This window comes from Chlamydotis macqueenii, chromosome 5 (genome assembly GCF_036417535.1).
Source record: "Chlamydotis macqueenii isolate bChlMac1 chromosome 5, bChlMac1.mat, whole genome shotgun sequence".
Lineage (NCBI taxonomy): Eukaryota > Metazoa > Chordata > Aves > Otidiformes > Otididae > Chlamydotis > Chlamydotis macqueenii.
This window is the reverse complement of record NC_141560.1, coordinates 42,304,491-42,332,382: the sequence shown is the minus strand read 5'-3', so window position 1 is coordinate 42,332,382 and position 27,892 is coordinate 42,304,491. Positions and strand designations below refer to the sequence as shown.

Genomic DNA, 27,892 nt, shown 5'->3' with positions numbered 1-27,892 from the left:
TGTGCATCTCTGGTTTGATGTTTTAAAAACAAAAAAAAAAACAAACAAAGCAAACAATGACAACAACAACGAGAACAACAACAACAACAACAACAAAAAAAACCCCACAAAAAAAACCCACCAAAACCAAACCAGGGAGAACAGCTATTTGCAAAATAAAATATCAGTGGATAATGCATCAGTGGATAATCACACAGTGCTGTGTGAACAGAAGAAAATAACGACTATCTGAGCAGCAAGGGTAAAATAGTTCTGTGTTCTGCACTCTCAGAGCTCACTTTTTTCCCCCCTCCTCCATCTCATTTCATCTCCCTACTGGAAATAAGTTCCAGGTTTGCTGAGCTATAAATGATTTTCTTCAATCATTTTTGTAGTTACTTTTGTAGAACCTGACTTCTAAATCTGGCTTACTTCTAATGTGGATTTTTTTTTTTTTTGTTACTGGCAGTCCATTCTGGGTATTGTGCCTTAGCTTGGACTTCTTGGGGAAATATGCAAGCTATTAGCACTGTGAACCTTTGAAGCAGGAGGAAAAATTGAAATGCTCTTCTGGCTGCTTCCTGTGAATGAACCGTAAAGCTCTGTTGTTTCATAGCACTGAACACTAAGCAGAAAGCCATGTTGCAGCACACTTCTGCCTGGGTTTATTAACTCGCTCTGCCTGGAACCATGGTTTCCAGATGATGACTGAGGAGACAGCAGTGATCAGAGGGACTGTTTAGAGGAGGTATTACAGTCATGGAAAGTGTGTGAGAAGTGTTGACTGTCTCTGTCTGACTGGAACATGGAAGAGGGAACTTGGAGAAGCTGCAGTAAAGGACAGATTTTGGAAAATATGGTTGTTGTTTGCTATTTGAGATGCATGAAGGTAAGGGTAACAGAACAAACAAATGCTTCTGACTGTAACAGAGTGTGCATTTTTACTTGATGTTACATGCAAACATGTTGTTGCCTTTCTGATCGCTGGTGTGCTAGAGCATGAGGAAGGGGCTCAAGACTGGTTTGGACTGCAGGTTGCCATGCAGCTCATGCTTTCCAAGTATTATCTTCTCCCCCCACCCCAAAACCTGCTAATCTTTGTTATGTCTTCCTCTGCTGTAGGAAGAAACTTGGTGTTGGCTAGTGTCTCTCTGAACAAGATGGAGTGGCCATTCAGTGTCCAAATGACAAATGATCACTGACCCTGGAGAGCAATCATAGAATCATAGAATGGTTTGGGTTGGAAAGGACCTTCAAAGGTCATCTAGTCCAACCCCCCTGCAAGGAGCAAGGACATCTCCAACCAGATCAGGTTGCTCAGAGCCTCATCCAGCCTGGCCTTGAACATTTTCAGGGATGGGGCATCCACCACCTCTCTGGGCAACCTGTTCAATCGGTGAGCCTAAAAGAGCCTCACATTGACTACGTCCTGGTTTTGATGGTTTGTTTGTCCTTAAGGCTTGCTTGAATCCTTGTCTTGTCCTGTAGTGGTACTAGGAATGACTAGGCGTTAATAAGAGATTGAGGTCGCTGAATAACCCCTGAAGCTCCTGAGTTGGGTGAGGAAAAATTTGGCTTTCTGACAGCACGGAAACTAGGAGGTGACAACCAGTTGCTGTGACTTAAAAGATGTAGAGGTCACTTGCATAAACGAAAGCGAGGTGAAGTGTAATCTCCAGAGTGAAAAAGAAACCAAAGCAAAATTTCTAGGTTAGGGCAGAGGTTTTTTTTTTTATTACTTTTTTTTTTTTTTTTTTTTTTTTTTTTGGTTCAAGGGGTTGTGGCACAGTTCTTCCTGGACCCAGGTTGTCTCCACAGCTCTGCTTGTGAATCAAAGGCTGAGAACAATGATCTGTAGCACATGTATCTACAGCTATTACACATTTTATTAACCACTGAAGTCTTGCTGTTTTTGTCTGATCTTAATTTCTTTCATCTCAGCATGACCTCTCAAGGTCTTGATATAACTGTGGGATATACTATGACTTTCTCTGTACTACTTTCTTGCTGTACAGCATGCTGACACAAGGTATAATTCAGTGTTCAAACACTGAAAAGAAGTGGCAGAGCTCTGGGAAGGAGGCGCCTTTGCATCTTCTGCTCCTCCCGGCTAAATACTCAGTTTCACTTTCTCACTGTTTTGTTCTCACTGGTATGCTGGCAGTAGGTGAGCTCTTGAACAAATAGCGAAAACGCACTGTTCTGTAGTACCGAGGAGATGATTCCTTAACATTGAGGTTTGAGCAGATTCAGACAGAGTACAAACTTGTTCTAAACTGCTTTACATGGGCATAGTTAATCAGGAATATTATTAGGCAGCAGTATTGTAACACTGAACAAGTAAAACTTTAACATGGAAGCCAATAAAGACTTGAGTGCAAGCTCAGGCTGATAAGTCAGGTGCTTTCTGTGCAGTTTCTCACCTATCCCATGGACCGTGATAGACGGGTAACTGCACAGGGTATGAATTGCAACTAGAGGCTCACCACTAGGTAGCTGCACCTTTGTTTCAGAAAACTTCTGCCTGGCCTTTAACAGACACTTCGGAATGCGTAGCTGATGCTTAAAGATGATGATGAAGCAAGTGGTAATATGGAAGGTACAAGGCTGGATGTGAGAGTAATCAAGACCTAGGAAATACTAAATATATTAGTAGATCAGGTAGTAGTAGCTTCTGACTACTTGGTTAAGTTTCATTTAGAGTATTTGAACACCAAGATTCTCTGAAGATGGTGCCTAATCAGGTAGAAGTCATCAAATTTGATGGAATGATTTCTGCCTATAGGGATGGACTTGATTAATTCCCAAGGAAGGGGTGAATGAGTGAGAAGCCTGAAGTTTGTGTGAACCTGAGGTCAGATCTAAAGATTTTTTATTTTTTTTTTTTTTTCCAGTTAGAGTGGTTTTGAGCGCAAGATCTCAGTTATGCAAAAGACTATATGCACATTTGACTTGGGTCACGAGTGGCGTCCCTCAGGGGTCTGTGCTGGGCCCGGCCCTGTTCAACATCTTTGTCGGCAATATGGACAGTGGGATAGAGTGCACCCTCAGCAAGTTCGCCGACGACACCAAGTTGTGTGGTGCTGTCGACACGCTGGAAGGGAGGGATGCCATCCAGAGGGACCTTGACAGGCTGGAGAGGTGGGCCCATGCCAACCTCATGAAGTTCAACCAGGCCAAGTGCAAGGTCCTGCACCTGGGTCACGGCAATCCCAGGTACAAATACAGGCTGGGCGGGGAATGGATTGAGAGCAGCCCTGAGGAGAAGGACTTGGGAGTGCTGGTGGATGAGAAGCTTAACATGAGCAGGCAATGCGCCCTTGCGGCCCAGAAGGCCAACCGCATCCTGGGCTGCATCAAGAGAAGCGTGGCCAGCAGGTCGAGGGAGGTGATTCTCCCCCTCTACTCTGCCCTGGTGAGACCCCACCCGGAGTACTGTGTCCAGTTCTGGAGCCCCCAACACAAGAAGGACATGGACCAGTTGGAGAAGGTCCAGAGGAAGGCCACGAAGATGATAAAAGGGCTGGAGCACCTCTCTTATGAGGACAGGCTGAGAGAGTTGGGGCTGTTCAGCCTGCAGAAGAGGAGGCTCCGGGGAGACCTGATAGCGGTCTTCCAGTACTTCAAGGGGGCCTACAAGAAAGATGGGGAAAGGCTGTTTAGTAGGGCCTGTTGCGATAGGACGAGAGGTAATGGTTTTAAAATAGAGGGGGGTAGATTTAGATTAGAAATTAGGAAAAATTTTTTTACGATGCGAGTTATAGAACACTGGAACAGGTTGCCCAGAAATGTGGTGGAGGCCCCATCTCTGGAAACGTTCAAGGCCAGGCTGGATGAGGCTCTGAGCAACCTGACCTAGTCAGGGATGTCCCTGCTCCTTGCAGGGAGGTTGGACTAGATGACCTTTGAAGGTCCCTTCCAACCCTAACCAGTCTATGATTCTATGATTTTTTAGTAGACTGCATGCTTGAACAATGGTGATGTGCATGAAGGATTAGAGTAATATACAGGTATGAAGAGGATATGTCTAAATTATACACACAAACACATATATATGTAAAGAAACTGTCTTATCCCTGAAGGTCTTGCACCTAGAGAATTTCTAGGAGAGGTAGTGAAGTGCAAAAATATTGTAAAGCCTTAAAATAATACAGGGGCAATCCTTACTGGTTCTGTTCCCTTCTGGCTTTACCCGGGTAGTTGGGACAATCCAAAAATTCTAATAAGAAATCACACTGTAAGGTAAATACTAGTTCTTCTCCTGGGACTTTGGGATTTATAGTTGCTGTCAACGTGTGTGTGGTGATGGTGTAAGTCCTGTACTTGGAAACTGCAGTCTAAGTTAATTGAATATATGATATTAAGAGAAAATTAAAGTTAAGACTTGATATTTGATTTTTTTTTTCTTTTTTTTTCCTTACTACTTTGATTCTGATTTAGTTCGGACTTGTGCATCTAGATGGAGGTGGTGGCGCTACTGTCTATAAGCGAGCACATTATTGTTTTTTTTGCATAAAAATACAGATGCTGTGCACTCTTGGTGAAACTGAGATTTTGGGAAAACTGTAATGTATAATTGGTGTGCCTTCATTAAGTCTAAAATCTGCTAGTGAATAAATTGTTGCTTCTGTTTAATAGTACTAAATTGAAGCTAATCTTTACAAATGCAGTTAGGCACTTGTTGTTTAAAATTCTTTTTCTAGGAAAATGTTTTCAGTGTCTCTTTTCTCCTGGCAGATGTTGTAGACTCTGAAGTCTTCATTGTCTTTAAAAAGGAGTGTCTACCAACTGTTGGCTTGTACTAATAAGAGACTACACAACACCCCATGCCCCTACACCAAAAAATCCTTGTAAAATGCTTTCATTTGATATTTCTAATTGGCTTCTCTTTTTTTCCCTTGAATGATTTGTTGCTGTCAGGTATTGGACTGTTTCTCAGTTGTTTTTACTCCAGTGTTTTGGGGGAGGGAGAAGAGAATGATGTTCATGTTTCATGAACCCTCTCTTGGTTCTTTCCTTGCAGTGGACTGTTGGAGGTTCTAAAAACAAAAAAAAGGGAAAAGCGGGTAAGGCAGAGAAGAAAGGAGCCATGAAGAAACAGATGAACAAAGCTGCCTCTTCGGGCAGCTCAGATAAAGACAGCTCGGCTGAGAGCTCAGCACCTGAGGAGGGTAAGATAACACATGTGCATCCACTTACAGTGTCATTCCAAGTGAAGTTACCCCTCTGTGCACACTGAAGAGTAATGTTAGATGGTGATGTTAAAGATTGCATTCGAAGAGTTTTCTTGGTGTTACTGGTAGTCTGGGTGACTCTGAAACTTGCCATGGCTTGAAGTGCATGTAAATTCAGTATAGCACTGCATTACAAACAGACATCTAAATACTGTTTCAACTGAAGAATATATGACATATTTAATCACTTTTTTCTGGAAAATTCTTTTCTTCCTTCTAGCATGTTCCATATGTAGTGTGGGTAGCGTTTTCTTTTATTCCCATTGATGTATTTTCCTTTCCCAGACTTCTTGTGATGGCAAAGCGTGAGGTCTAGTGTTACGTGCTGCAAATAGGAGCTTATCTTGCATACATTTGCTCTGAATTTGAATACTTGCACATTTATACTGACATAGAAGAAGAAAAAACATTACTATAACTTTATCAGATTTTTTTTTTTTTTAACATGAATATTGAACCTGTTCCACTGCTGGGCAGACTTCCTGTGTTCTTTCCTGTTTTCATCATGCCCATGAAGGTTTGCAGGTGGTTAGTTGCAATTTCAATTGGTAATAAAAAAATCGAAGTTAAGAAATAATATAAAGGAGCCTACAGTTCTAAGTATATTAAGCACAGCAGAGACAGACCAAAGCGTGAAGTGACTGAACCTATATATATATATATATATGTATATATATCAGTGCTTACAAATTAAGGCTTTTCACAGTGTAAGTTTGCAAAGCTGGAAGTTTCCAGAAATACCGAGACTAGAGTGAAAGTGAAAGAAAGAATCCTAATGTCTGCTTTTGTGATTTGGTATAATGTAGTTGATTAGGTGAGATCATCAAAGCTCTTGGACTTGGATCAAGTTTAAAGGTGGTGTTACCCAATATTATTGGGGAGTCAGCTGTTCTGTAGCCTATCTGTAACTGGGAGGGCTTATTAGATTAATGGAAATAACATCACGGCCTTGCCAGTCCTGAGTGAAGTGTGTTTCAAAGTTATCTTGCAATGTAGTAGTTCATAGTGTTGCAGTCTTCAAATGACAAATTTTGGTTCTTCAGTTTGCTATAATGAGGTGTATTGGTGGTGGTTAATAGTGGCATTTGCAGTGCGGACACACTTAAAAAGTTATGGACACACAAGCAACCTCTCAGGGGCATAAGCGTATAGGCATAGAAATCTAACCTTAAGACACTAGCACACTAACCAAAAGGCCTCCTAAAATTTGCTTATTCTACTAAGAATTTTTACTTATAACCCAATTTGTGTTCACATGTAGTACCACTCATTTTATCATTTTTTAGCATGCATATCTTCATGGTTATAAAGCATTTCCCCCTGGGTCTAATTTTCATTATAGGTGTCCTTTTAGTATAGTGGAAGAGGAGTGTAAAATCCATTTTTGGTATCCTTTGCTAACATGCTATAATGAAGTGGTTGAGCTTTGCCCCAGTTGAATCTCACTGCCTTGTATTTTTGTTTTAGGAGAAGTCTCTGACTCAGAAAGCAACAGCTCCTCATCTAGCTCAGATTCAGATTCTTCATCTGAAGATGAGGAATTCCATGATGGCTATGGAGAAGATCTAATGGGAGATGAAGAAGACCGAGCTCGTCTGGAACAAATGACAGAAAAGGAGAGAGAGCAGGAGCTGTTTAACCGGATAGAGAAGAGAGAAGTGCTGAAGAGAAGGTGAATTCTGTATCTATTGATACTTGGTAGCAAATTCGTACAGGCTATATGGAGAGTATGCTGATTGTGTTCTCATGTTTGGTGCCCGAGCATTCAGCACTATAAAGTGAATTAAGCTTAATTGTAGATTTTTTGCGTGAACTGTTCTGTCATTGTAGCTAGTTGAGAAGCACACAGCAGGAATTCTGCATGTTCTTATGAAAGTCAGTTTCTGAAAGTTTCTCAGCTGTTGAATATGTATGGGTCTGTCAGCTACTGTTGTAGCCATATTACTGCTTCCCACACGAGGTGCCAGACAGTCAGAACTACTTTCTCTTCTGTCTTTTTTTGTATTAGCTGTCACACACTGGTACTTTGGAAAAAGGCAAAAAAAAAAGTGTAAGGTGTGTATGACTTTCTGGAATTTTTCAGAAAACATTGGTGAAGCACAGAACAGTCTTAGGATTGCATCTGTATGGGTGTGAAGCTGGTTGGAGTCCTAATAGAAGAGAAAGATATTGGAATAATGAGGAGTGGTGTTAGATGTGTTGTTTTCAAGGGATCATTTGTGGATTTCTACCTTAGATGTTGTGGTTTTGTTTGTTTGTTACTGTAACACTGTCCCCTCAGGCAGTTCCTTGTTGTAAAGGTATTTTTCTTCCTGTATGTCTAACAGAAAAGATTTGGCATATATAAGGCAAGTTTTCTCCAGTTTCTTCCCTCTTCAGTGACTTCACTCTTTTCTCACTTGCTGAGAAATTTCTCTAGAGGACTGACATCTGTTGAGGAAATCGTGTCAATACAAGCTACTGTCAGACTGTCCATTTGTCCAAGCCATAGTTAGAGCACTGCCTGTCTGTTTGTGGTTTTAATACACTTTCAGTGTCTTCTCTACTCTGCTGCTCTCCTCAAGGGAATCAGAATGAGTGAAAGATTGCATTTAGATCAGGCAGAAGGACATAATCTTTTCTAATTCTGTTCACTGTTCCATGGTAACTGAATGTCTTTCTTTTAGAATGGACACTGGAGAATACTTGATACAAACAAGCTAAACAATCTAAGCTTGAGTTACTGATTTAATCTTAAATGAGTTTATCTTCTTCTATGTTAAGGGGTTGGCAGGTGGAACTAAGAGGATGGTGGGGGGGGGTTAGTTATTTAACTTCATGGTAAGCGGAACCTTTCAAAATGCTGTCTAGGTCTCTGTATGTACATTGTGCTGTGAGTTCATTGGGATTACAGCAGATATTGCATGTGATACAGTGCCTGTGTCCTGTGTGTTATACTTCACGTGAAAGGCATAAAGGGCAACAAGCTCATCTGGCACTTCACTTGTCTACAAAATCCAGGTGTAAAGGACTGAAGAAGAATGGACTGTGTAGTATGCATGTGGATAACACATTTTGAATTTCGCTTATTGGAAGTTAAGTAATTTTTTTTTCTTACGTTTGTCCATATGCATACTTCACTAAAGCAATGGCCAGTCCGTGGTGCAGTGGAATCTCAGTCACAGGACAGTTCCAAAGAAATCACTAATCTTCTGAATACAGTGGCTGGAAATAAGATTTCAGGGTGACATCTTTTGTGAAGGTAGAAATGGAAGTGCCTAAATTGGACTGCAGAAACTGCCTGAGTCTAATTGGAATGTAGCTGCTGAAAGACTCATTGTGACTTTTTTGCAGTTGTTCTTCCACAGACCAGTGCTAGGAGAAAGATGGGGTTTAAGCATGAAAAAGTTGGCATGATAGTGGCTTTAAACAACCGAATATCTAGCTGTTGAGATTCAAGTAATGTGAAATAGCCAGTTGTTTTTAGAGTTGGAGGCAGCAATGGGCACTACACTGGTAAAGATGGAGTAAGAACAGATTTCTAGAGAGTAGCCATTACTATGTGGTCTCCTCAGTCCTTTAGGTTAGCTGTCTGTAAGCCTGCTCTTTTCTATACCCAGCTTTTCTTGACCTTATTTTTCTTGGGGAAGGGAGGGGGTGGGAATGGGGGACAGGATAGTGTTAAAGAGTTAGCCATCTTGGGGCAAGCAGTGGAAGTGTTCCTTACGGCCTACTAACAACTTAAGCTACGATACTTTGCTTACTTGGGGAGAGAGCGTTCTTTCATACATCCTTTTTGTTTCAATATCTACCACTAGATTTGAAATAAAGAAGAAACTAAAAACGGCAAAAAAGAAAGAAAAGAAAGAGAAAAAGAAAAAGCAAGAGGAAGAGCAGGAGAAGAAAAAACTCACACAGATCCAGGAATCCCAGGTAGGAAATGAAACTGTCCTTAAGGCAAACTCTTTTCCCTTGGCAATAGGCGATGGATGATGCCTCTCTCTGCCCCTAATGTTTTCACTTAATGTCAAACAGTGTGGTAAGCAGGTCAGAATTTAGTTCATTTATGTGCTCAGGCTATCTTTAGCCTTTCCAGTTCCTTTAAAGAAATGAACATCTGGTCTGCTGAGGGGTGCACTGATAACTCCTTTTAATGAAAAGTGCAAAGTTGCAGCTGTATCTGGAGTTGCTGTGATAGTCCTCTGGTTATGAGAACAGGAAAGCAACCTTTTGCAGTTCCTTTAGCCAAACTTCTGTCATTCAGTCTGAATCGTTACATACACAGTCTTTCTTGCAAGTGGAAGTTTGAGAGAGCAGGCCAGAAACTGCTCAGCTGTTGTCTTAATTTTGCATGCGTATACAATGGAAAGAATGTTTAGTTTCTACTGGTAGAGGTGTCAAGAAAAAGCTTGAATGCTAGGAGGAGCAGTAGTAGTTCTGTAGGTTTTTTTCATCTCTGGTAGAAAAAGGATAATACCAGTTTTGGGGGCAAGGCCTCTGTAACTGAACTGTCGTTTCAAATGGCTGAATTGGCTGTAGTTTCAAATGTTTAAGATCCTGCCCATAACTATTTATAGAGTCTGGGCAAATAGGCTCCCAGAATGGGATGGGATTCATCTTGCCTAACTTTTGCCCTCTAAGAACTAGTTGATTGTTTGCATTTGTTGTTGCCTCTTTCTTTATGCAGTGGAGGAGTTCATCTCCAGCTGATAATTCACTCCGTGTTTAATTTGAGTTTTCCCTTAGGCACATGTTAAGTGGAGGGAACCTCGTGACCCTCTCAACTCCATATATGTATGTGTCTGTATATACTTATATAGTCCATATATAACACAGAATGTATAGACACATGTACATGCATCTATAAAAGGATCTTATCCAGAATTTTTACAGTGTCTTCCAGAAATTACTTTGACTTAATTCAAATGACTGTCTCTCATACTTACTATAGAAACTGCTTTCTGTGCTACCTGGTATTCCAGATAGACCTATTAGAAAGGGAAAGTATTATAAGACTTACAACATTTAAGATTTGTATCCATATTGCAAACACAATTTTTCTTCTGCTATAAGTATTTTTTAACGTAACTTTTCTTCTTGCTACTGAATAAGAACAAGTGCCTTGATTTGACCTTGCAGAAGGAGAAGCAAATGAGAAGAATATTAATCCAATTTTTCCTCGTTACTTGTTAGTTGCAGAATTACTTCCGTTTTATTTCTCTAATCCTTTTTTAACTTGAAGGAGGAATTTTGAGACTAAAACTTGGTGGCAGAAATGTTGAATGTAAATATGTTCATTATTTTTGATACAAAGTAGAAAAAAGAAATATGCTTCAGGTTGATTTCTCTCTCCCTAGCTTCTGTAAAAATGAATTTGAAGAAAAACCTGATTTCAAAATGGAATTTATTAGTAGTTTCTATTTGAGAAGTTTTCGAAGTGTGCAAACATTCTGTGTTTTAATGCATTTTAATTTATAGATTGCACTTGGTGTTGAGGCACTTTCTGTGCATGTTTTTAGGTCACGTCACATAACAAAGAGCGGCGATCAAAGCGGGATGAGAAGCTAGACAAGAAATCTCAGGCTATGGAGGAGCTAAAAGCAGAAAGAGAGAAAAGGAAGAACAGAACAGGTATGAAAGCTATATGTTGCTATTGCTACTATTTTTGAGGCATTGTCACAGCTTTCTGAAAGTGCTACTTCCTGTTTCTCATTAATGCAACAATCCTACGCCTTGGAGTGAATGAATTCCATGTCTGTATTTTCCTTGATCTTTTGGCCAACATGACTACCTAGGGTATTGTTTGGCACCACTGATGCTGTATTCCTCACTCGCACCCTTCCCCCGAATGGTCTGGAAACAAAGCAAACTTTCATTGCAGTCCGTTGATTGGCACTTAGTAATTTTTAGTTCATGTATTTGAATTGGTCAATTAAATTCTGTTATTTCATCTCTGAACTATCCAAACCATATTTATTGGACTTGTGCTACCTTGTCTACATTTGCTTTTTTCTTCATTGGCATATCATCTTGTCCATCTTGCCACAGACTTTTGATGCAACCCTTTTTGTTACTCTACTGGATTTCATTGTAGTCCTCTCCAAACATGAGATTTTTTTTTTTTTCCTCGTACAATAACAATGAGTTGTCTGATTATAGTAGCTTTATTTTGTATATCCAGTTGTTGTGCTCATCTTGTATTGCTAGGTGCAGTCAAGTTCAGAGACTGAAGATAAGTACAACTGAGATTTAAGATTCTTCTAAATACTTAGATTTCTCTCTTTGCATATATACAACAGAGTGCTTAGCTTACTAGTGGATTTGAATGTGTGACAATTGTGTCCAGCATAAAATTAACAGCTGTCTTTTTTAAAATTATTTTTTAAAAACAATAAGGTTTCAGCTCTAAAAGGAAGCTTTCGTAAAAAATTTACAACTTGCTTTTCCTTGTTCTCTGTCCTTCCCCAGCTGAATTGCTTGCAAAAAAACAGCCATTAAAAACTAGTGAAGTATACTCTGATGATGAAGAGGAGGAGGAGGATGATAAATCTAGTGAGAAAAGTGATCGCTCATCCAGATCCTCATCCTCTGATGAAGAGGAAGAGTAAGTAGTAAACACTGGACTATGGTTACTTGTGAGTGTGTGTTCAAAAACAGAGATCCACTCTATGTAGACACATGCTGTTTTAGAGGATTGTTTGGAGGCAGTTCAGTGTCTCTAAAACAATTTTGTCTCTGGGCGTGCTTGTGTTGCTCAGATTTGAGTCCCTGGCTTCTATATCATGGTGCATGGGACTGGTTTACCTTAGGGACACTTGCAATTTCAGTTCCGTGCTGTTACCTTTAGCCCTGTTTCCACTGTTTTTTACAGATTTGTTCAGTCCTACAGTTTAGCATCTGCAGAACCCTGGCATATTAGCAGGGCAGAGATGTATGCTGACTTATCCTAAAGCACTGGCCTATGAATTGCCTTGGTGTGTGTGTCTTTCTGCTTTGTGGTAGCAGGGACAGTGGGTAACAGGTCTGGGACTTCGGGTTAAGCCGTTCTCATGAATGTTAAATTCACATACCTACAGTCAACTACTGCATGATGAATCATTGCTTTTACTAGTAATTTGAACAGTTAGCGCTCGTGTTGCACCTTGCTCAGGACCCTCTTTTTGGCAATTATGTCTCTACTTTTTTTTCTTTATTCCTCCTCACCTTTCCCGAATCAGGAAAGAAGAAATTCCTCCTAAGTCCCAGCCAGTGTCCTTGCCTGAAGAACTGAACCGAGTACGGTTATCGCGACACAAGCTGGAACGTTGGTGTCATATGCCCTTCTTTGCCAAGACAGTCACTGGCTGCTTTGTCCGTATTGGCATTGGAAACCACAACAGCAAACCTGTTTATCGGGTGAGTTCAGTACCAAGGGATTTAGTTCTTTTTATAGTGCTGTAATATAATATTTGCAAATTAGCAGTTCTCACGTACCTGTGATTGTTTGAGTGATTAATATAAGTAGGTGGTTTATAACCAGAAAATGTAATTGCTGCCAAAGAAGTGGAGAAGACTGGTTTAAAAATAAATAAATCTATAGGACCAGCTAGGTAAAGAGATATATTTAATGAGAGAGCGAGCACTAACAAAGCCTGTTCTTCCATCTTGGTTCATTCTGTCTTGTCTCATCACTTGTATTGCAAACTAGAGTTCAGGACTCTGCTTTGACCAAGTGAGGACGAGTAACATTCACTTCTTATTTCTGGGAATATTCCCAAGTTACTGTGTGGTCTTGGTTCTTTTTTTACAAAGTGTTTCTAGTACATCAGTGTGCCTCAGAAGAGAAGGTGATTGAGAACAGTTTTATTTTTCTGTTTCATTGCACAATCATAGGATGCAATAATATTCTCTAAAATTGCATTAAAAAGGTCCATAGAGGGGCTGTGTTTAGTATGTGAGCAGCACTGGTGTATTCCATTTGGGACATAGGTTAACCCAAACGAGCATTAATTGAAAAGGAAATAAGAAAGGTAGGAAAGTGTACACCATTTGGTTGGGAAGGCAGAACTTAAAAGATAGAAAAACTGCATAAAGCATTCAGATGGTATGATTTGTCAACTCGAAGGTGATGCATGAAGCAACTAATTCAGTACCCGACCAGGTACACTGAAGAATCTTGCTTTTCTTGATCTAGTTAGAATTGTTAGTTAGACTAAGTTTTTTGATCTCCAGTGAAAAGGCTTGAATATACCAGATATATTCCAGGAGTGCAAAAAAGCGCATCTTGCATCTTTCCTGTGTATTTTACTGTGATACAGGTTGCTGAAATAACTGGTGTTGTAGAGACTGCAAAGGTTTACCAGCTGGGTGGTACCCGGACAAACAAAGGACTACAGTTGCGGTAAGATACCAAAGTAATTCTCATTGGTTCATGAATCACTGTGCTTTTCATAGAAAATAATGTTCTGTGTGTGGTTTGGAGATGAAACCTAAGGAGGAGACTGGGCCTTGCCATGCACTTACTACTAGAATGCTGAGGTTGGGTTTGTTTGGATTCTTTTCCCTTTGGGCACAATGGAAATGATTAAAAAAAAAATCTCCTGCAGGGACTTGTGATTGTGTTGACATCTGAGCAATTCATTTGTGTTGGTAACCTGTGATTGTTTGTATGTGCCTCTTGAGCTTTGTGATACTCTCTTGTACTTTTCTCTACTGTTGTTGTAATCAGATGTTACAAATATGTATCATTTAAAGGCAAGCATGATTGGATCTGGCATATGTGTTACAATGTGAAATGATACTTTGGAAGGAAGGAGCTGAATGTAGCATCGAATTTCTCAGTTGTTCTAACTGCCCTTATTAGGATTATGAGGTGAAGGTTAACAGTTACGATACAAAACATCCTGGTGAGCTGGGACAAGACATTAACCATTTGGGAGAAACAGGAAGGCATGTGGAGAATGCACGTGGATGCAAGTGTGGAGTAAAAAAAAAAATTTATCCAAATCCATTGTGACATTGAATAACTTCTTATGGTACCTGAGGAGAGAGCTCAGTGCTTTCAGTGAAATTTACACCGTGGCAACTAATTTTAGTGTTGGTTAGTAGCAGTATAGTAGTTTAGCTGGTAGTGTCAAAGGTGGTGCTCCACAGAAGATGTTTAGGGATTTCTGGCTTTTGACTGGCCAACAAATGAAAAATGAGGTAGAGGTTGGCTCCAGCATTGAGTACTGCTTAAAGGTTACTTCTGCTGGTCCAAACATGAAAGAGCTTTGTCTTTCTGAAGATCATGCCATGGGTCACCAAACAGGGTATGTAAGGTTTAGGTATGAGAGAGGTCTGTTTCTGTTTACTCCTGAAAAACACAACTGAGAGACTGTTTCCTGCAGACTCACTGTCTAGTCTTCCTTTGCATTGCTGCTAATAGCTGATGTAGGCTCCTGAACTGTGGCTGACCTGACTAAAGTTAGGAGCAGATAGCATGAAAGCCACAAGAGTAGCCTTAAGTGTCTTGTTTTGGGCTTCTAAATCATTTTACACCTGTAGATTCAAGATTATATCTCTGTACCATTGGAGAGGAATGTTGTTACATTTTCTTGTTGCAGGCATGGCAGTGATTCGAGGGTGTTTCGTTTGGAATTTGTCTCAAATCAGGAATTTACTGAAAGTGAGTTTATGAAGTGGAAGGAAGCGGTAAGTTTGCCAGACTTGAGTTTCTTCTTAGCAGCCTTCTGCCAAGGATACTTTAAGTGGAAAGTAACCTCTTTGTCTCTTGTGTTTAGATGTTCTCTGCAGGGATGCAGCTGCCCACACTAGATGAGATAAACAAGAAAGAAGTGTCCATCAAAGAAGCCCTCAACTACAAGTTTAATGACCAGGACATTGAGGAGGTAAACACTATGTTGTAGTGAGGCTGTGGCAGTGCTTAAAGGTGACAGGAATTCATGGAATAGAGCACTAGCTGTTACAAAGCAAAATGATTGTGGTATTTGCTTCCTAAGAAGCACATAAAAGGCTCAGAATGAAGCTGCATAAGTGGATGGAGTAGCTTGGTGATCCAGCTGTTGTTTGGTGCTTACTTCTGCTTTACTTCATCCTTTGTGCCCTGTTACCTCCTCTTGAACTTGTGTTTCAGAGCTCTAAACTCCTAACCTGCCTATGGCAGCTTAGTCCTCAAGTTCTGAAAAGCCGACAGCATCGTGATAGATGCATTTATCACCATTTCTGCAGTTTAACGCTTCCTTAATTCTGACCTAGTGGGATGAGCATTGCATTTCTGTGGGCTGTGAGGGGAATGGAGCTGTAACTAATTACTGAGTTACAAATTAAAAAATGCAGTAGAGAAAGAGCATGGGGAAATTTTGGTGGCAATAAGTACGTTTTTTGGGTGATAGTGATCTGTTCCTTCTAGTGTCCAGGTATTGAAATAGACATTTCATATTTGTATATTCTTACTGTTTCCTCTGTATCTTACAGATTGTGAAAGAAAAGGAAAGGTTTAGAAAAGCACCTCCAAATTATGCTATGAAGAAAACTCAGCTGTTAAAGGAGAAGGTGAGAGATGAGATGATGCCTGCAAGCTTAATGCAGTCTTTGATTTTGAATAACTAAAGCTCCTCTGGATTTTGGCAGTAGTCGGCAGTAAGCTTGATTTCATGCAGTTAGAAGGCGGATCTCGAGGTTCATTGCTGTTCAGAACATTTAGAACCCAGTTAAAGCTGTTGCATTCTTTTTTTAAAGGCAGTTGACAGCAACTATACCCATATCTTTTTGTCTTTTAAACAAGAAGGTCTTAAGCTGTTCTGCTTTAGAAACTCTTTTAGTTTTTTCTTTTCTTCCTCCCTCCACCCAGAGTACCTCATAATAACATTTGAAAGTTGATTTCGTATACTTCTTAAAATAGAAAAAATAAAAGTCATCTTAAATTGCCTTTTACTCAGGGGTGACTGAATTGTCACTTTATAGCCAGTGATTTGTATTGAAAAGAATACATTGCTTAGAGATTTACTTTCCACTGAAGTGTTTTACATGTAGACCTCCTGGAACAAAGAGACCTAACAGTGCTGAGAAGCCAAAGTCAGGAAGTCAAGTAAACAAACAGTCTTTGAGTATCTGTGAAGATAAAGATAGATGTAACAGGTTTTGTTTTTATTTATGCAGTCCTTTTTCAAGGCATTCATGCTTCATATACAGTAAAAATGAAGAGTTTGTATTAATCTGTAGTTCCACATTCTTTGACTTAAGTATGTTGTTGTTTGGTCATCATTTTACTATGCACGAATATGTCAATCGTTATTTTTCCATTGCAGAAGAGTGCAATTGCTTTTTGTTGTCAGCAGGTGGCATAAAAAGCTACTGCTGTTGGTCTGTTGGTGTGGTAGGGGACAGTCCAGCTCCCTGAAATAAGTGGCAACTGACAGTTACAGAAATAACCATTCTTTTCTTGAGCTGGTAAATAGTGATATTAAATTTTAATCAAACCTGTAACTTAAATAATCTAACTGACTTGCTCTCCTCATGCTGGGACTCGTGTCTTCCTTAGTTTAAGGGTTTTCAGAGGTTTTCAGAGTTCTTTAGAGTAAGAAGTCCTATTTTGCCCTGAGCTTTAAGGTGAGTTTAGCTCTTGGTTGTATTCTTACCATGTGGGGTAGAACATTGGCAACTGGAATTAGGGTTAGCTGGCTGATTCATAGGTCTGTCCCTTGTTTCTCTGACTAGCTCTGTGGTAGACAGTAGTGCCTAATGAGTTACTGTTTGGTTGCAGGCTATGGCTGAGGACTTGGGGGACCAAGATAAGGCCAAACAGATTCAAGATCAGCTTAATGAACTTGAAGAGAGAGCAGAGGCCCTGGATCGTCAACGAACAAAAAATATTTCTGCTATCAGGTAAGAAGCAGATATTGGGAATTTTCTTTTCTACGTAGTATCAATAAAAATATATGGAGAGGAGAAACTAATGCAGTAGTGAATTAACTGCAAGATTTTATCTCTTCTGTACAATATATTAATGAAATCTGTATATGATGGCTCTATTAGTGTTTGCCTATCTTTACTTCCTTGTGTCTATCATTCAGTTAAAACTGTCAAAAATGGAAACTCTCTTCTACATACCCAGGTAGCAGCTGTGTTGCAATAAGAGTAATTTGTGATCAAGATGAAGCTGCAAGAATGCTGTCAGGCATTTTGTTGTGTAGGGATTGATAAATGACAGTCGCTTTCTTTTTCTTTGCCTCACTCTCCTTTTTTTCCTTTCTGCAGTTACATCAACCAGAGAAATAGAGAGTGGAATATCGTTGAGTCTGAGAAGGCTCTTGTGGTAAATAGTGCTGAATTAATATTTCTGTACAAGTAGGGATGAAATGATGCAAGGGGGGATAATTGCATGGTGAAGTTATTAAGGCTTTTTTTTTTTTTAAGTGATCTGTAAAATCTTTCGTATAGGCAAATGACGTGATTGTAAAGCAGATTGCTTTATCCATTTGATCAACTCAATTATCAGCGGATTGCTGACTGCAATAGAGTCTTAGTGCATTTTGTATGGGAAAGATCAGAAAGGAGACTTCAGAGCATAAAAGAGTAAAGGAAATACTCTGTTTTCTGCAGTGACAGTTCTATTAAGGAAAAGTTAGTTTTGTTAAGAAATGGTTAAGCATTAACTACCCTGAGAGTTGTGCATCTATTTTCTGTGTTACATTCAATAAGGACAGTTTTGCTCTGTGAAGCATAGGACTGGGTGTGTAAAAATCTTTCCAGTCTGTGATGCTGTTGCTGGTTTTCCTCTGATCTTGGTATTACATGTAGCTGAGTGCTTGCATGGACAGGGTGCTGTGGGAGGATTTACAAGGGTGCATGTAGCTAACTGCAAAACCATGTGCTTTTTCTTCTTCAGGCTGAAAGTCACAGCATGAAAAACCAACAAATGGACCCATTTACTAGGCGGCAGTGCAAGCCCACAATAGTGTCTAATGTGAGTGTAATATTTAAGTTCAATTGAGGCAATTTGCAGAGAAACAGAAACCAAAGTAATGCAGAGAGTAGGAAGGAAAATGTTGTTTGTATTCATTCCTAACTGTGCCATATGCTATTAATGTTCCAAATGCCAGGGTGAGATATAGTTGACTGAGATCCTGGTCTCTCTAACCCAAAAGAAGGAAAAAACTTTTTTTTTTTTTTTTTTTAATGCAAAGTGTGAAGGACATAGGTGATGTGGGTATGTACGTGGAGAAGCAGCTGTGGTTTAGACTTCTGTAGTGAGTTCTTCTAGGTAGAATTACTCAGATTTAGTTAGCTCTGGGAAGTTAGGTCTGAGTTTTGCTTTTAATTAGTTGAAACTTTCCTAAAAGATCTGAGAAACAAGAGAGGAGATCAGACATTTTGGGCCTGTGATGGATAAAGTGGTTTAACGTAAAATTGACCCATGAGACTGTGGCAAAACCTGCTACTGCAGTCCATCGTTATATAAATGATGGATAGCAAGGTGATCGGCTCCTACTTCTAAGCAATCTGGCTTTGTTGAGGCCTCTTCTGGAGTAGTGTACGGTTCTGGTATCAGTACTTCAAAAAAAATACTGGTCAGGTTTGCTCTTATGAGTCTCCACAAAGTGGCAAGGGAATAGAAAAGGAATTTTATTGCAGGACTTGAATTGAATAGTTATTTCTGAAATAATTTTTTATTAGAAAACAATCATAACTGAGCGGCTTTATTACGAAAGATAACTATTGGGTAAAGAAAATAGTCTTCTGAAGATTTCTTCTCTCTAATGAAAGCAAATATATCTAACAGTAGTGTTACAGCTAGTCACAGGAGCAAACCCTATAAACAGAAAATGTATTTTTCATTTTCTCAAAGAAAAATTTTCTGAATGATAACTTTTAGTTCTTTACTATCAGGTGTATTACGCAGGTATCAGGATTATTTCAGTTGTCTCTGAGATCATGAAGATTGGGCTAACTGATCTACAGGTTCTTATGGTTTTAGATTCATGGATATGAGCGCTCTTTTAACAAAATGCCAGTGTAGTTTTTGTAAATAAAGTGGTTTTTTTTTTTTTCCCCACCTCGCAGTCCAGAGATCCTGCTGTCCAAGCTGCCATCCTTGCCCAGCTAAATGCAAAATACGGATCTGGTGTATTACCAGATGCTCCAAAGGACATGAGTAAGGCAAGTTTCCATTTCTGTCTCTGTTACGTTCCTCCCACTGTCACCATTTTGCTCTGGAAGCTTATGACTAATAGTAGATGTGCATGTTTCAGTTCTAGAAATAGCTATCCTGTAGAGCATTATCATAGAAAAGGAACAGCTTTTTCTTTCTTGGGGAAAGAAAATTAAGCTTCTCTAGCAATATAAAAGCTAGACTACGTATGTTTGTGACAGAAGTGGGGAAAAAAAGCATTTTTATCCCTATTTATCTGGACAGATAACAGTTGGAGACTTACCCGGAGTTTTTGTTTCAGGGTCAAGGGAAGGATAAAGATGTGAACTCTAAATCAGCCAGTGACCTCTCGGAAGATCTTTTCAAAGTGCATGATTTTGATGTAAAGATTGATCTTCAGGTTCCCAGTTCAGGTAGGTGTTCCCGCTGAGTCTGGGGATGCGATTGTCCAGCTCGTTATGGTAGAGCTCACTTCTTCCAGAATAGTTCTTTCAAGATCATTGGTGGGCTTTTGAAAATGGGAGCAAGGACTCCATATTTGTTGTCTTCGTAAGTATCTTGAACTGAGGAGGAGGGGCTGCATGCTAGTGACATCCATTGAGAAAACACGAACAGCTGTATTCTGTTAGACTGAAAGCCTGTATATCCCCAAATCATTGCTCCAAATGCCTAGGGAGAAAAGGAGGTAATGAGTGTTTTCTGATGTACTCTTCCGTTCTACAGTATCGATGACTTGCATAATCTTTGGGGAACAGACAAGAGTGTTGTATTAGTAAGCTTTGATACTTACTTTGTTAATTTGTCTAATTCCTTTTGAGGACAGATAAGGTTTGGGTGTTTGCGATGTCCTATGCCATAATCTGTGTACATACTATGTGGATAAAATATTTTTATTTCATAGAATGGTTAGGGTTGGAAGGGACCTTCAAAGGTCATCTAGTCCAACCTCACTGCAAGGAGCAGGGACATCTCCAACCAGATCAGGTTGCTCAGAGCCTCGTCCAGCCTGGCCTTGAACGTTTCCAGAGATGGGGCCTCCACCACATTTCTGGGCAACCTGTTCCAGTGTTCTATAACTCTCATTGTGAAAATTTTTTTCCTAATTTCTAATCTAAATCTACCCCCCTCTATTTTAAAACCATTACTCTTTGTCTTATTGCAACAAGCCCTACTAAACAGCCTCTCCCCATCTTTCTTGTAGGCCCCCTTGAGGTACTGGAAGACCGCTATCAGGTCTCCCCGGAGCCTTCTCTTCTCCAGGCTGAACAGCCCCAACCCTCTCAGCCTGTCCTCATAAGAGAGGTGCTCCAGCCCTTTTATCATCTTCGTGGCCCTCCTCTGGACCTTCTCCAACTGGTCCATGTCCTTCTTGTGTTGGGGGCTCCAGAACTGGACACAGTACTCTGGGTGGGGTTTCACCAGGGCAGAGTAGAGGGGGAGAATCACCTCCCTCGACCTGCTGGCCACGCTCCTCTTGATGCAGCCCAGGATGCGGTTGGCCTTCTGGGCCGCAAGGGCGCATTGCCTGCTCATGTTGAGCTTCTCATCCACCAGCACTCCCAAGTCCTTCTCCTCAGGGCTGCTCTCAATCCATTCCCCGCCCAGCCTGTATTTGTGCCTGGGATTGCCATGACCCAGGTGCAGGACCTTGCACTTGGCCTGGTTGAACTTCATGAGGTTGGCACGGGCCCACCTTTCCAGCCTGTCAAGGTCCCTTGATTTTGAACCTACCACTTTACCAAGTTGCTGTTCACTAACTTTGGTATCGCAGATGGTATTGAAGTATAATTTTAGGGGAACCAAAACACTGAGCAAGGAGTGAAGATATGCTTATAGAAACAAACTTGCTGACCCTTTCTCTTTGTGATGTTCAATTTGAGAGCCTGAGGTGTGTGTCATAGAATAATTTAGGTTGGAAAAGACCCTTAAGATCATCAGGTCTAACAGTTAACCTAATACTACTAAGTCCACCACAAACCATGTCCCTAAGCACCACATCTACCCTTCTTTTAAATGCTTCCAGGCATAGTGACTCATCCACTTCCCTGGGCAGCCTGTTCCAGTGCCTGACAACTCTTTCGGTGAATGAATTTTTCCTAATATCCAGTCTAAATCTCTCTTCGCTAACTTGAGACCACCTCCTCTCATCCTATCAAGCTGTTTTCCAGTGGAGGGAAAGCATGAGAATATACCAGTGCAGTTTGACTCACAAACCTTACTTTTTCTTGTTATTACTGGAGGGATTAGAGCTGAAGTTTCTTGGAGGACAACAATTTAGGAAGTGCTGTAAGACTGCACAAAGACTTAAAACCTTGTCAAGAAGGGAAAGTAGGAGAGGTTGTCTTTCCAAACTAGGTCAAGATTGGAACTCTGGATGTGAGACTACAGAATGAGATAGGATGCCAAGAACAGGAGACTTCCTGAAGCCGATAGCGAGACTTAGGAACTTCAGAGAGTTAGCAAGCAGATGAGGGCTAGGCAGTAAAGGACACTGAAAACCAGGAAGGGAGCTGAAAAGAGAGGGGTGAGACACACACATATAGGTAGAGCTTTAAGTATGGCTGGTTTGGATTTTTTGCTCAAACAGAACACCGTTTTGGCATCTTGCAGTCTGCTTTCTTAACAGAAGAACCTGGGGACTGGTTAAAAAGTGTATTGTAGACATGGATAGGAAGTTTGACTTCTGTTCACTTATCTGTCTCTGTGTGCTTGCTATTCTCATGGGATAATGACTTATAAAAGAGCCCAGGACTGAGCCTGAAGGCTCTGTTTGTATTGTGATTTCAGTGTTCTACATAGTAGTTTTCTTAAGAAATTAAAGTATGCTTATTGGCAGAAAGCTGGATTAACAAATAGAGTCAAAATTGCATATGCTTTATCTGTGAAGACAAGCTACTGGATGCTGCCTGTATTATTAACTGAAGTTCTAACTTGATGTATACTAGAGAAGCTAAACATTATTGTGTGGTGAGGTTGTCAGCAAAAGCAACAAGTAAAAATCTGTAGTTTTCTTGTGTTTCAGTCCTCGTTCTTTTCTTATCCTCCAACAGAATCTAAGGCACTGGCCATCACCTCCAAGGCTCCACCAGCAAAAGATGGTGCCCCTCGACGATCATTGAACTTGGAGGACTACAAAAAGAGGCGGGGGCTTATTTGAGCATGCCCACTCTGCTGCTTCTGATCCTGCATGCTCCATGATGATGTCCTACCTTTTCCTCCTCCTTTTGAGTTCTCCCTTCTGGGTTGGAGCAGCAATGGAGCTGGGAAGAGACTCTTTAAAACTGCCAGTCATCTGTAACATAAACCATTCAACTATTTACTGTATAGACCTCCCTTCTTGCCCTTTCCTCCTGCCCCCTTCACAAATGTGGATCTGTGCTATTTGGGGTTTTCCCATTTCTTTTAGTTTGAGTTTTGTTTTTATTTTGTTGATGCAGCTCGTTGGTCCACTCTGTGTTCAGTATTAGCCTGAGGTCTGGATTTCCATAGGAATCTCTTGGTGGTCGCAGAATCAGCACTTGGTGATCTTCCCTTACATACCACCACAGGCACAGTGAATAAAGATTGGCGCAAGACCTTTGTGGCTTGAAGGTCATCTGCACTTTCTTCCTCCTCTTCTTCCTCCTTCATCCTAGCTTTGGAGAAGGGAATCTTCAAAAACTGGCTTAGGTTCAAAGTGTAAATTTTTTTGGGAGGGTTGTGTGACTTTTTTTCAGGTGTTTTTTATCATTTTTAAGCTGCAGTACTATTTGTATCCGTCTGTCACAGTTCTTTACGGCTGTTTTGAATTTCTACCAGCTGTACTTGAGCATCTGAAATTGCAAGAAAGAAACTCATTAAATGTGATTCTTCTTACTAAAATGGCTTGGCTGATATAGCTGTTTAACTTCATGTCCCTTTTCTACTTACATTTAACTGATGAGAGAGGTGTACACAGCTCTTGATGTGGGACTTGTCATCTGTAGCATGTGCAGAGTCTCCAGCTCTAACTGAGTGGAGTAGCTTTTTCTGGGACAGCCCTGGGGTGCTCATTGGTTGGGCTTTAATTCCTTTTCCAAGCCTCCAGTATTACATAATTGTTAAATCATTGTGTCTTCACTGGGCTCCAGCTCACTTTGTTTCTTACTTTGTGAACCATTTAAATGGGGCTTCTGTAAACAAACAAAAACATTTTTTAAAAAAAATCACTTTGTGTGGAAGGGGAAGGACACAGTAAGGACATAGTAGAAAGGTCAGTGGGTAATGTACGAGAGGTAGCTTATGCACATTTTTCATCTATAAACTGGTGCAAGTGGAGTGCAACACTAGCACAAGAATTGTATGGCTTTATGGAATATTTGACTGGACACAAGGTGAAAGCTAAATTATCACTCAGGTGTAACAAAAAAAAAAGTAAAAAAAAAAAAATCAAAATGTAAATATAAGTGACATTTAACAAAGAACTTTTCCAAATGAGATAAAACTGAATATATGGAGCTAAGAACTAAATTAAAAGAGAATTAGAAGTCTAAAAGGTTAGAGGCCCTCATTCAGGTAAGCGTGTAAGCACGTGTTTGTTCCTACTCAGGCCAGTATGTATGTAATAACTTGAGTACTGAACTGGATAGGAATGTTTTGGGGGGACCCTGAAGAGGGAAAATGCTGATGCTCTTCTTGAGTCAGAGCATTACTGTTTTTCTGAAATCATACACTGGTTACATTTAAACCTGTGTTTGATACTTTCTTGTTGGATTCTTAATGAAACTTTAATCTAGTTCTTATTTAACTTCCTCTTCCTTTTTTTTAACAGTAGCTTTAAGAAACATCATGTAATTGTGTGCAGATTGATACTATAAACTGTGTATAAAAATAAAATCAGCCTATGAAGCAGCTCTTAACTACCATGTAAACAAATAACTAGGAATTCTTCAATACTTATTTACTGAATAGTCCATTGTTCTAGGACACATGGGTTATTCTGTAAATATGTAACCGTAAACTGCTTTATTTGACGGCCTATTTTAGCAGCTTCTTTGGAGTTGTAGTAGGCTCTCACATATATGTACTTTTAACTTTTTAAGAGTGGATTTATGGAATCTTCCATGATAACTTCATAGGAGACCTCATGATTCACTGTGTAGATACGCATTCGATATGATTTTTGGTTTGGTTTTTTTTTTTTTTCCAACAGCTTCAATGATGTTACAGATTTGTAATAAAAAAATCCAAACTTGTTTTGTAATAGCCAGTTTTCAAAATAATCACTCTCCAATGCTTTGCAGAAATAATTGCAAAATGATGTGATTCAGGAACTGATTTTTTCCACAGAAATGCCTCAGAGCTCTGAGGCGCAGTGACAAGTGGTTTCTAAAGGTAAAGTTAACTCGCATTCAGTATTTTTAATATACTTGCCCTTTATGTAATGGTTTTGGGTAACTTCTACATTTGGTAACACAAGAGTAGTCTGTACTACAGCCAGTTACCTTTCATGGAAGTAACTGAAACAGAGGAGATGCGGTGAGTTTAGAATGCAGATGTGAATGATGGACTATGTCCAAGTTATCTGCAACTATAAAACTGCCAGTTACCCTCTCAAAGTCTCTGGATTCTGCTGAAATACAGTAAATTACCATGCAAACCTCTTATATTGGGAATAATACATCAAAAAAAAGTACTCTTGAATAGTTACAGAACTGTGTATGAAAGCTGTAATCTTTTTTCCTTTAAGTGCATGTAAAGGTGAGTGACTACACCTCCCACCCATTTGAGAGGGAGAGTTTTGTTTGCTTTGTTTCATTGGTGTCCTAGCATAGTTCATCACAATTGTACAGACTTCTATAAATAAACTTGGTTTGTTGGTTTAATAAGGTGGATTGTTTATCCCTTGATCTGAGGTGCTCAGGGTTTCCTGTCTGGAATTTGCTTTTTCAGAAACTGAGACTTGGTTTATCAGTCTGGATGATTTTATTTAAAATACTAATTATGTAAAATAATCAATGAAAAGTAAGCCCCCTCTTTTGCAAGAGCAGCTCTTGACTCCTGGATCACTCTCTAATGACTGGAGTTGCTCGTTATCGCTAGAATCAAATGAAGCCTCTTGGAAGGTCAGCTCACTTGCACCTCTGCTGCACCTCACTGAAAACACAGACTTTGCTTGTCTTTTAGAAATCCAGACTACTTTTGTAATTAAAGAGGCTAAAGCATGTAGCTGAACTCAGAGAAGCTACTGAATGCGATGAAGCAAGGCTGTTCTCAGGGCGTGCTTTGTGGGAAGATGAGACACAACAGGCCTAAGTTGAAACAGGACAAGTTCTGCCAATAATGTACCCTGAGGACAGTCGGAGTGGAGTAGGTTGCCCAGAGAGATTGTTCTGTCTCTGTTTTGGAGGTTTTCAAGAGAAGGCTGGATTAAGCTGTGAGTAACGATCCAACCTTGCAGCTTACCCAGCTCTTAGCCAGGAGGGTGGACTGGAGACCTCCCTGAGCTCCTCTCTGACCTGAATTATTGTATGATTCTGTAAGTGATTTCATATTGCTTTCTACAGTTTTGTTTGTCTTCCCTGTGTGTACTGCCCCTTTCCCATCCCCCTCCCTACATGCAGTGCACAGAATTTGTCTCAGAGGCACAGTGACTTGCCATGAGCATTGCAGCATTTCCCAATTCACATCCTTTTTGAGACTTTCTAGGTGTGTATGTCTATAGAGTTCATGCTAGGGGTGTCTGTGAAACAAAATTGCCTCTGTAGTTTTATCACTGAACAGGCTGGAAGCTTCAGCCTGTTACACTGAAGAGTGAAGAGCTGTAACTGAGGTCTGGTTAGCAGTGTTCCTTTGATGCACTTTGAACAACATACGTTTTGAGTTTTCGTTCTGAGCTTTTTAAAATGCATATACTTTTAAGCTGCCGTGCAAGGTCACAGATTTTCAAATAATCTTTAGGATAAGGGGTCTTGAGGATGGGTTGACAATTTTTAACCTGCTTTGGGAAGGATAGTCAAGCAAAGGAAATGATGTTAGGCCTCAAATGAAAAGGAATTAACTAGCTGTTAAGAAAGTGCTTCACTGCTAGTTCATTCCTAGCAGAAGATGGAAGCAGAAGAACGTGAGAACTGAAAATGAGGAGTCTGCACAAATGTTTAACTGCTTATACATGCTGAGGAATAAAAAGGCATGTGGGTTTCATCTCAAATTTGGGCTGTAGCATCTTTGGTTTTCCCCCCGTCTTAACTAGAAGATAGTTAAGCTTGTCCAGATCACTTTAAGCTTTGGATTTTGGGATTCTTAATTGTGAGAAATAAGTGCTGTGAATTTGATACTTAAACTACTGATACATATGCAGTCTTCCTACCTTCAGCACAGTGACTTCGTCTTTTAGAGGGAGGTGCTTAAGTAGCCAAATAAATGTGTGATTTTTAAAAAATTTTTAGCTGGAATGGTTAAGCACTTACTGGTTGTATGTTACCATCATCATCAACCACTCGGTATTTTAGCCCTCCCCCTCCCCGCCACGTTCAGCAGCTGAAGAAATATCATATGAGCAATTTTTTTAATCTCATACTATGTGGAGTTATCTGGGTCAAAAAAGAGCGCACTTTATTTTCCACTTTGTCAGTTGGACTGCGGAAGTAGTAAACATGAAGAGAGTTGTGGTGGTAACACCTTAAACTTTTCCAGCTGTCTGGAAAGCCAGCCGTTAGAAACTCCCTTGGCGTCCTTTATGCCTTGACATCTATCTAGACGTTAAAAGCTCCTGTGTCCCAACTGTGTAAGGCCATAACAAGTAGCTGTTCCTCATCTGCCAGCCTTTGGACACCTGACTATATTTCTCTTGCATCTTCCTGCTGAGAAGCAGCAGGATCTAGCTAAGAGTATGAGCAGTTAAAGAAGGAAAATTAAAGTAGGAGCTTCTCTGGAATAGCTAATATATTGCAATTATCTATGAGTAACGGAAGGCAGAGTGAGTATTGATATTACAATGGTGTATCTGGCATTTTGTATTAGACCATAGGTAGAATACTATGTCCAGTTTTTGGGTTCCTCAGTTCAAGGAAGACTTCAACCACCTGGAGCAAGGTTAGTGGAGGGCCACCAATATGGTCAGGGGCTGGATCTTGTTCAACTGGAAGAAGGTGATGATGTAGCACTGCAATACCGTATTACTGTTGTTAGTAACAGGCTGTAAGCTTAGTATGGAGTCTGGACTGAGGCTTCAGGATTCCCTTTCTGGACTTCTTTTGACCTGCCTGTAGCTTTGTTTTGCTTAGCTTTGCTATAACAATGATTTCTCTAACTGGCCAGGGGTCTGTGGCGAATTTGTTTTACTTCTGTTTACCTTTGTGTGGTGCAACCATAGTTTTATATATATGAGTAATAAGCAATTATTTTATGTAGAATTAGATGTTTATGACCAAAACATGGAGAGAAATGTAGGCATGGTATGATAGCAGAGACCTTTAGAAGTGGAAACAAAGGATGTAGCTCAGAGAGGTACAGATGGATGATGAGGCACGTGTATGGGACTGGAGATCATATATTGGTGAGTGGTCAAGTATGTGTTTATTGTTTGGGGGTTTTGGGGATTTTTTTTTTT

The 27,892-nt window shown here is 40.2% G+C and overlaps 1 protein-coding gene across 1 annotated transcript in view; it reads left to right on the top strand.

Annotated features, from left to right (window-relative positions):
• Positions 1-25,173, top strand: part of RTF1 (RTF1 homolog, Paf1/RNA polymerase II complex component) — a 33,193-nt gene extending 8,020 nt beyond the window's left edge. The window contains exons 3-18 of the mRNA XM_086749140.1: positions 5,003-5,150; positions 6,681-6,885; positions 9,011-9,125; positions 10,712-10,823; positions 11,661-11,796; positions 12,410-12,587; positions 13,490-13,572; positions 14,777-14,864; positions 14,954-15,061; positions 15,648-15,725; positions 16,936-17,057; positions 17,430-17,487; positions 18,061-18,138; positions 19,236-19,331; positions 19,625-19,736; positions 22,374-25,173. Coding sequence (XP_086605266.1) covers positions 5,003-5,150; positions 6,681-6,885; positions 9,011-9,125; positions 10,712-10,823; positions 11,661-11,796; positions 12,410-12,587; positions 13,490-13,572; positions 14,777-14,864; positions 14,954-15,061; positions 15,648-15,725; positions 16,936-17,057; positions 17,430-17,487; positions 18,061-18,138; positions 19,236-19,331; positions 19,625-19,736; positions 22,374-22,480 — 1,824 coding nt within the window. The 3' untranslated portion in view covers positions 22,481-25,173. The remainder of the gene's footprint in view (positions 1-5,002; positions 5,151-6,680; positions 6,886-9,010; positions 9,126-10,711; positions 10,824-11,660; positions 11,797-12,409; positions 12,588-13,489; positions 13,573-14,776; positions 14,865-14,953; positions 15,062-15,647; positions 15,726-16,935; positions 17,058-17,429; positions 17,488-18,060; positions 18,139-19,235; positions 19,332-19,624; positions 19,737-22,373) is intronic.
• The last annotated feature ends 2,719 nt before the right edge of the window (positions 25,174-27,892 follow it).